The 8,985-nt window shown below is 39.7% G+C and overlaps 1 protein-coding gene across 1 annotated transcript in view; it reads right to left on the bottom strand.

The window, feature by feature from the left end:
- Positions 1-8,985, bottom strand: part of VAV3 (vav guanine nucleotide exchange factor 3) — a 398,006-nt gene that overhangs the window by 308,043 nt on the left and 80,978 nt on the right. Inside the window, exon 2 of the mRNA XM_019502081.1 lies at positions 7,755-7,871. Coding sequence (XP_019357626.1) covers positions 7,755-7,871 — 117 coding nt within the window. The remainder of the gene's footprint in view (positions 1-7,754; positions 7,872-8,985) is intronic.

Here is an 8,985-nt window from a genome sequence, read left to right as displayed (position 1 = left end):
TTTTTCCCTTTTTTTTTTTTTTTTTGTTTTTGTTTTACATTGGCCCTTGTCCACTCCTCTGGTGCGTTGCCCATCTCCCACTGTGTCTGGAAGCCCAGCAGTGATGGGAGCTGAGGCATGGAGGCACACCGTGTTATGGAACTCCCAGTCACAGGAGTGACAATTGCAGATGCAGAGGCAACCCAGAATCATAATGCATTGTTCTCCCTAGCAATATGACATGATGTTTGATATCAACGACATGTTGGGATCTGACGTTTGGTCTCACAATCACACCTCCTGCCACGCACGTGTGGCATGGCAGGAGGTGCATTTGTTGGGATTGTGAATCAGATCCCATTATGCCTTCTTTTAAATACCTGTCAGCAACCTAAGACCAGATGCCAGGCTGGGTCTAACCCAGTATGATTTAACCCAGGATTCTGCACCTCACAGTGACACAGACCAGACAGTAAGGGGAAAAGCATTTGCACAGTGCCTATCCAGAGTCATCTGTCCCCTGCCTCTCTTCTTTTACCACTTTCAGTATTAGCATAGAAAGTCCCAATATGGTGGTTGCAGCCCTCCTATCATGTTTAACATGGTACTGTGAGAAATATTATTAAAATATAAAACCATTCAAATTAAAATGACAAGATTTTTGCCCTTCTTTTTTATGTTCAAACTAGCCAAATAAAACAAAACTCAGGCCTTTAGTTAGAATTTTGTACATTTGTTCTCTTCCTCTCTTCCCCTTGTTCCAACACAGACACTAACTCTGACTTAAGACAGCTCCAAGAAACAAGATCATAAATTATCAACTCTATGATCACTTCTTTGTTAAATACATACCCATTTGAAAGACTACTCCTTAAAATTGTGAAGTCTGATAACAAGTACTGTTCACAGCTGAAATTTCTAACTCATTATGAAGTAAGATACACTGACAAGGAAGTAGACAAAATAAAGAAACACAAAAACCACCTTAAAATGCATATTATCAAAGTAATGTTGGTTTTACTCTTAACTGGTTTGGGCCTACAGGGACAAAATGGATTTATTCAAAGCCTCAATAATACTTTGCATCAAAACAGGGAAAAGTTAGGCCGGGTTTGTAGAGTTGTCTCCCATCCCTTTGATCTTTTCCTATACCTCATCCAGCACTGTTAATCTAGACACATTATAACAGTATTTCCTCACCTGAGGAAGTAAGTCATCAACATGCAGTATTCCCCTTCTACTTCTACTCATCATTAAATCATTAATCCTGCAAGGTAAGACCCTGAGAAGGTCCTTCGGTGTATTTTTATTGTCTTCCATGAAAATAAAAGCACACAGGAGGATCAAGCCCTGGAGTAACAAAATTTAGGCAGCAGAAATGTAGTGTTCAGTATGTTATTTAGGCTTTACCTGTTCTTTAAAAGTTTTACAACTTTAACTGCATTGGCTTAGATAACATTGCAAAAAACCCTTGTTTTTACAAAGGAAGGGAAAAAACCTAACTGAAATAGTTATACAGAGATAAAACCTGTGCATAGACCACACCGTATTAAATAATGTACTGCTGATACTGTGTACTGTTATTATCTGCACTACCTAAACAGCCCAAAGGCATGATCAGGAACCTCGAAAATATATGTTGTTTTAACTGTGGTTTAAAGTTAATATAGACTGCTTACAGACGTGAAGGGTGTGGGGGGGGACACAGCCCAGAAGACACATTGCGTTAGTTTGACCCAGCTCGCCAACATCTGTATAGATTGCATGCTTCAGCAGGGCCTTTTGGTGCTTTTATCTAATAGCTATTGATTGAATAAGCTATTAGATAAAAGCGCCAAAAAGCCCTGCTGAAGCATGCAATCTATACAGATGTTGGCGAGCTGGGTCAAACTAACGCGCTTCCTCGTCCTGTAAAACGGTGTTTTGTTGGGTTTTTTCCATGTCTATCAGTATCCACAGATGGCCTACATCCAGCAAGCCTTTTAGTCTTTTTTCACAGTTCTGTCAAGCTTCTATGCTACACCCAAATCTCTCTGGAGTAATTCCACATTCTTCACACTACTTAAAAACACATGTACAGAAAAATGGATCTATAAAAAAAATCACATGCAAGAGCTGTGTACAAGATTCTAGTGTTCACTGCATATACTTACATTGTACTGCACACTATTTCTATGCATTGAGGATTTAGCTCCACACTATGAGCTTCACTGCTTTCATAACTGATTTTTTGTTGCACAGACTGAAGGATGTTAATACTCATACACATCTGCCTGCTCTTCCTGGAATCTTTTGAACGTATACTTGATGGAATTCCAGCATACTTGGAACCTGATAATTCAGCTGGACTGGTTCATGCTGTTTCATAGTCAGGATTTCCTTAGCACCAACTGACTCAGTCATTTACAACATAATCCTTGCTGATGTATTCATTGCTTTTGGGAAGAGGCAGCTGTGCTGGAAGCTGAACTGCAACTTTTTAACAAGCAGGTACTTGTTTACTAAATGGTAGCAATTTAAATTGGATGCCTCTTGGCATCTTTGGTTGATATCACACACAAATGTACATCCACCTCCTCTCTCTCATACCTGCTTTCCAGCCTGAGTTTACATATATTTTACTGACTCTATTAAAATATGTCAAGAAAACTGGAGTTACGTTTGAAATGCATCAACTCTGGAAAGGAGTGCTCTTATGACAAGCTTCCAGTCCTTTATGCTGCCTACAGACTAATGAATCACCAATCAGCTAAATGTAAAGACATTGCTTCATTTCCTTAAGGCTTCACCCATACCCTGCTGGAGACACAGAACCTTTCTATTGACTTCAATGAGCCTTTAATCAGCCCTTCACATTCACATGTCTGTAATAAAAAACATCCTTTTTCCAATGAATCCTACAACAGTTTGAAATAAGTATTAATATTACTTATTAAGTATTAATATTACTTATTGATTCTGGTACACAGGTGGAGAAGAAAAATCCAACAGTTCTGTGTTGGCAAAAAATGAGTCTGAGAGATGGAAGTCACAATGAAAACACAACCTGACACCACTGTGTGCATGTGTGGGAGGGGGGATCATGCTGTATCAACAAGCTAAGACAATGGCACTGAAATCTGCTGGAAGAAAAGGGGCTGTGAGTGGAAATGGAAGAGTAGCATTGAATTCCAGGTTTGACAAATGAATTTTGTAGAGCTAGTTCACAAATCCTTTCCCCCCCCTGTAATTTAAGTCTTTCCCCTCCCTAGGCAAGTTCAGTTAAGACGGGCAGAGAGAGATACGACAAATGGAAAATCCGTGCTACCCATTTGAAGTAGAAGATATTTCTTCCCTATTAAATTCTGCTGCTTACAGACACAAGGAAAAGAAAAACAAACAGTGCTTTACTTCCAGCTTGGCATTCTCCTGCACCAAGAGCAGCGCATGCACAGAAGAGGCATCGTGTTAATTTGACCTGGCTCACCCAGTGTCTGTATAGATCAAGCACTTCAGCAGGGATGTTTATGCTTTTATGTAACAGTTGATTCAATCAGCTATTACATAAAAGCACGAAAAAGCCCTGCTGAAGTACGCAATCTATATAGATGTTGGGCAAGCCAGGTCAAATAATGCAATGCCTCTTCTGTGCATGCACTGCACTCAATGCAGAGGCATGCCAAACTGAAAGTAAAGCACTGCTCCTCCCCCTCCCCCCCCACCACTCCCCAAGTCTGAAAGCAGAGTATATAGCAATTTTGCACTAAAATGTGTCAATCGGTCTGTTTCTTTATCAGTCTTTTTCTAGTGTGCATATTGGCTCCTCATCACCCATTTTCTCCAAACAAACTTTACTCTTTCTTTGTTCTTGGAGATTAATAACACCCCGCAGCCAGTGTCCTTTCAGTGCCCCTTCAAAGCAGAACATAAATTAAGAGTTCACGTCAAACTTCCAAACCTCCTATACCAAAATGAGAAAAGACTATCTGGCTTACCCCCAGTTACAAATGTTTGTTTCATTCTCAAACCTAACAGTTTGTAACAAATGTTGCACCAGAGTGTTAAAAAGCACCAAATGGTTTTTAAAAGGCGACTGCAATTACAACCTGATACAAATATAGGACTGGATGCAATCTGTTCCTCACAGAGCTACATCTGCTGTTGAAGTTTATAGCTAGGTGGGGAACAGAATGCATAAGCAGCACAGAGCTACACCTACTATCCGCCACCTGCGAGTTGCACTGCCACTCCCTAAATCAGGGGCGGGCAATTATTTTGGGCAGAGGGCCACTTACTGAGTTTTGGCAAGCCATCAAGGGCCGCATGACAGGCAGCCCAGGGCAGATGAATATTAATTTTCTAAATGTTTTAAGGGCCCCGTGGGCCAGATAGAATGGCCTGGCAGGCCGCGTCTTGCCCACCCCTACTCTAAATTAAGAAGGGGGAAGCCTTGAAACACACAGAATGACAAAAATCAAAGCTACCAGAATAAACCACTCTTAAAAAAAAAAAAGTCATATCCCCCCACAATCCAAAAAAAAATAAATGGGGGGAGGGCATAACTGAAAATTCTTGGAGTACTTCAAATTTTGAGAGTATTTTAATTACCAGGTCTTCTTCCTTTTTTCCCTTTTTCTTTAAACTGGACTATTAATTTACATCAGACATGTTTTCTCCTAAATAACCAGTTTGCTTAAATGTGCAGCCATGGAAAGTAGCATAACAAAGGGTGGGGAACAGGATGAGCCCCAGATGCTGCCTTAGCAGGGGACACTGAAATGGAGCTGGGGACACCTCACCTTCTTCCTATATCTTTCCTTTCTCCCTCCCCCCTGAATCTTCCCTCTAGCAGCTTTATGTCCAGCTCCAGAGTAGCAGCAATGGTGTATGGGGCAGGAGCAGCAGCTAGAGACTAGTTTCTGTGAAGGGGAAATGTCACTTTTTTTTTTTAAACCAAAAACCATCATTTAAATGGCTGCTCAACACACAGCAGTGGCAAAAAAAGATATGACAACTCCGCCACCCCACAGCAGCAAACCTCCTGCCACTACTCTGCTCTGTCACTACTGGTGGCACAGTACTGAGTAGTTACATCTCTGGCCATGGAAACCTACAGTTAAAAGCATACTGTATTCTATTACAGTAAGTTTACAAATTCAGTAATCTGCAAATTCAGGCTGAAAAATGGAACCCTTCTGTGACTGTGTGTCCTTTCAATAATCTAAATATGCTAGGTCATGTGGCACTGTGTAAACAAAGAGCACATCTAAATTTCCCCCTTAAAAGTAGCTGGCCAATTTTGTATCTCAGAAATTCTTCCAATTCCAATAGTTAATCCCTCTACCCAGAAGTCTAGAAAATATCCATATTGCAAAGGATCCTCTTTAATCCAGTATAGTAATATCCCTGCCATCCTCCTCTCTCTTCCTGCTCATAGTATTAGTTGATGCTGAAGTGAACTATGTACATGTGCAGAGAGAATAATTAACGGCATGGTTCTTAAACATAACTGAATGCCTTTGTTAAAAGGGTAAGAGAAAAATTCAGCAGCTTTAATCTTGCAGTCCTTAGGACATGCTTAATGGCCAGTGAATTCACCAAGAGTCCATGAAAGTAAAAACAACAGGATTGGGAACATATTCAAATTATTCTTCTTAGAAAGCAAACTAGATGGATGACTTTCCTTCTCCTTGCAACTAACCACCAGAGACGTTTTCAAAACAATAAACATGTTTTGTTAGTTTTAACTTGGAGTTGAAACCCCATACTACTATGCCATCCCTTACATAGTTGTGTAAATGTGGTGTCACTAAGCTCATCAACTGTCAACTTTAACATTTCAGAGCAATGACACTTCTCTATATGTGATTTTTTTCTACCACTTCACTTTCATAATAGTCTCAAATTCACCATCTGCTTCAGGGCACCTACTACGTCCCCAAGCATTTACTGAGCTTAGTTAAAACACCAGTCAACCTTATCCACTAATAGAGAGAGCAGACAGCAACTTCCAGTCATGTATGCCAAGTTTTCATTCAAGCATGCAGTGGAGACAGATAAACTGCAGAGTGATTTTACAGTTGAAAGGATGCCCAGCATACATAGACATTGCAATGGCTGCACCAACTTAATAATTCAACTTAGCAGCATTGTGTCTGCACAAACAGCTGTTATTGTTCAGAGTTGGTTTCATTAAGAAATCCCACCTGCATCTGTCTTTCAAATTTGTCACTGCAATCTTACCTTTCTTGGAAAATGTTTGGGTAACAGGCAGAACTGACTCGGACCCTAAGAAACAGGTCAAGATCAGGGAAACTATGTTTACATGCATACACAAAAGGAATTACTGATTTTTCAGGCACTGCCAGCACCTTGACACTGAAATGGGCAAAATTAGCAGACGCACAAAATCACATTATGTGCTGTGTTTCTAAGCTGTATTCCTAGCATGTGTTGATCATTATGATAAATAATGACAAAGTGCTAAGAGGAAAGAAAAAACTGAATACAGCATCGTTTCTTAATTATGTCAGTATGGCAAAAAAAAAAAAAAATCACAAAAGTATTAAGGGACAGATAAAATTCCTTGTTTTGTCAATCTTTATACATATAGGATTTGAAAACCCCACAAGAAATCAAACATAGTTGGGTATTATGGCAAACAATATCTACTAAAATATTTTAGCCATCAAGACCAGGCAGCCTATTTGTCATTTACACTACGGTCCTTTTACATCATTTTGGCTGAGTAAAGGGGCCTTAGCACAAGTAAGATGTGGACTGATTCTAGAGAGTGCAGCATATGTGTAGTTAATGGAAATAGGGTCTCTCCAGATGTTAGACATGAACTTATATTTGAGACTTATTTTTTTTTCAAGTTTGGAATACTTTTAATACTACTGGCATGACAATATAATACTACTAGCATGATAATTCAGATAATTTTAGGCTCTTTTCTAACGATATAGGAGAATGTTGCACTGTGACTCAAAGGGGAAACCAAAAATATGCTGAATAAATGCTAGAAATGACAAAGGTTAGACAAGTATGTAGGAGGCTCTGAACAATGCCCTAGAACAAGCCAGCTTTTGCACACAGAGTAACTAATCATAGGTTTACAGAGGAGACTATGCAGGTGTTTATCATTTAAAATAGTCAACAATAACCAACCAACATTTGCATCTCAGTTTCACAGCAGTAAAAAACATGGTACTTAGAAAACTTCTCACTAGTTAACAAGATGGGAGTTGAGGGACTTAAATCTTAAAATTATTTAAAACAAAAGAAAGACATCAAGTATGGTTTGTTTACAGGGTGCAAGTTAGCTCTGAACAATTTAGACTCCATACCCAAAGCTGTATAGCTGCATTGGCATGCTAACATAGCTATACTGCTTCTGGGATCCAAGCCAGAAAGCTGGATCATAGCACTTTGTTGTGAGAAATGCCCACATTTCCAAACTAGACAGGCCTGCAACCTCTAGCGTCCCTTTTCCACCCACTCAACCACACTAATTCTTCCATATCTCCCATTTGCCTCCTCTCCTTTCTACCCATGACCGCCCATTCTCTACCCTGTCGCTTTCTTGAATCAAGTTTTTGTTCTTCCACCTCCCAACTCTCATTTTCCATCTCTTATGTCCTATACATTAACCATCTAATTTTTGGTGTTCTTCTAGTCCCTATCTTCTTCTACTGAAGCCCCTCCATTTGGTCACAACTGTCTATAAGGATGCCTTTGCTCCTCAAACATCAGGACATACGTGCTAGCTAGAAAGTAACTTAAAGGAAGCTTACCTTTCCGAAGTCTCGCACATCAAATAAATCAAATGCCTCAAAAAGTTCACTTTTCTTCATCCCAAATATCTCACAGCATGCTGAAAGGAAGGTCCTTATATTCTTCAAGCAGAGAAACTAGAGGAGGAGGGAAAAAAGCACTGTAAGTTTGCAGTTAACACTGTGGTATACTTTGGTTGTTCATCCTTATTTTAACAGTAACATAGCTATATAATTAAAAACAGTTAGCATTGCCATTAAATTATGATTTTCAACTGGTTTTTAATTCAGACTAAACCGTGATAGCTGAAGTCTAAGCAAAGAAATTTGGTTACGCCTAATTTGCTTCAGTTCATTTTATGTTTCCAAAGAGAAAGATAATATGTCAAATTTATAAATGGCTTTCCTTTAAAAATAAAGGCAAACATAGATCACTAGCCTATAATAATGGACCAAACACTTCCGATACTAAAACAAAGATTACCACAAGAGAACTCATTATCTAATTTAGAAAAAAGTCAAATTGCACACTTAGGTATTTTTATTAAAAACAGTTACAAGCCTAGTTGCAGAGATTTATTGTACATCTATGCACATTAAAGATATCACAACTACATAATGTCAATATGGACCATGATTATACCTAGAGGGATTATGCAATTATGATTTTACAGTAGCTTTTGCATAACGGAAAACCAATTCACAATTTATCAAGTAGAAAATAAGTTGCATAGAACCATATTGATCTTTAGGTATGGATCAGTCTTTATTTGCGTTGAACACAGCTCCGCCTACTGAATTTTTTTGCTTTTCAATTATATTTGTTGAGGAGGTACATTGATGCCTGAGAGTAGAAAGCTCACTTCCAAAACTCCATTAGTCTCCATATACATACTGGACTGTCCGTCTTCAGCTTCAATACCTGCACACAGGGATGTGCACATGCGCATGTTTGCACGCACAGACACCCCCTTCAAGATCATTGGGAGGGAGTGGACTCTTAGAATCACAGAAAAGCAGAACTGAAAGGGACCCTCAGAGGTTTCATAGTTTGTAGGGTCAGAAGGGACCTGAGCAGATCATCAAGTCCGACCCCCTGCCTTGGCAGGAAAAAGTACTGGGGTCAAATGACCCCAGCAAGGTGTACATCTAGCCTCCTCTTAAAGACCCCCCGGGGTAGGAGCCAGCACCACTTCGCTTGGAAGTTGGTTCCAAATCCTAGCCGCCCTGACCGTGAAGTAGCGCCTCCTGA

This window comes from Gavialis gangeticus, unplaced genomic scaffold (genome assembly GCF_001723915.1).
Source record: "Gavialis gangeticus isolate Ggan-Ray unplaced genomic scaffold, GavGan_comp1, whole genome shotgun sequence".
NCBI classification, from domain to species: Eukaryota; Metazoa; Chordata; order Crocodylia; family Gavialidae; genus Gavialis; species Gavialis gangeticus.
Note: the sequence above shows the minus strand (reverse complement) of the source record. Positions and strands in the feature narration are given on the sequence as shown.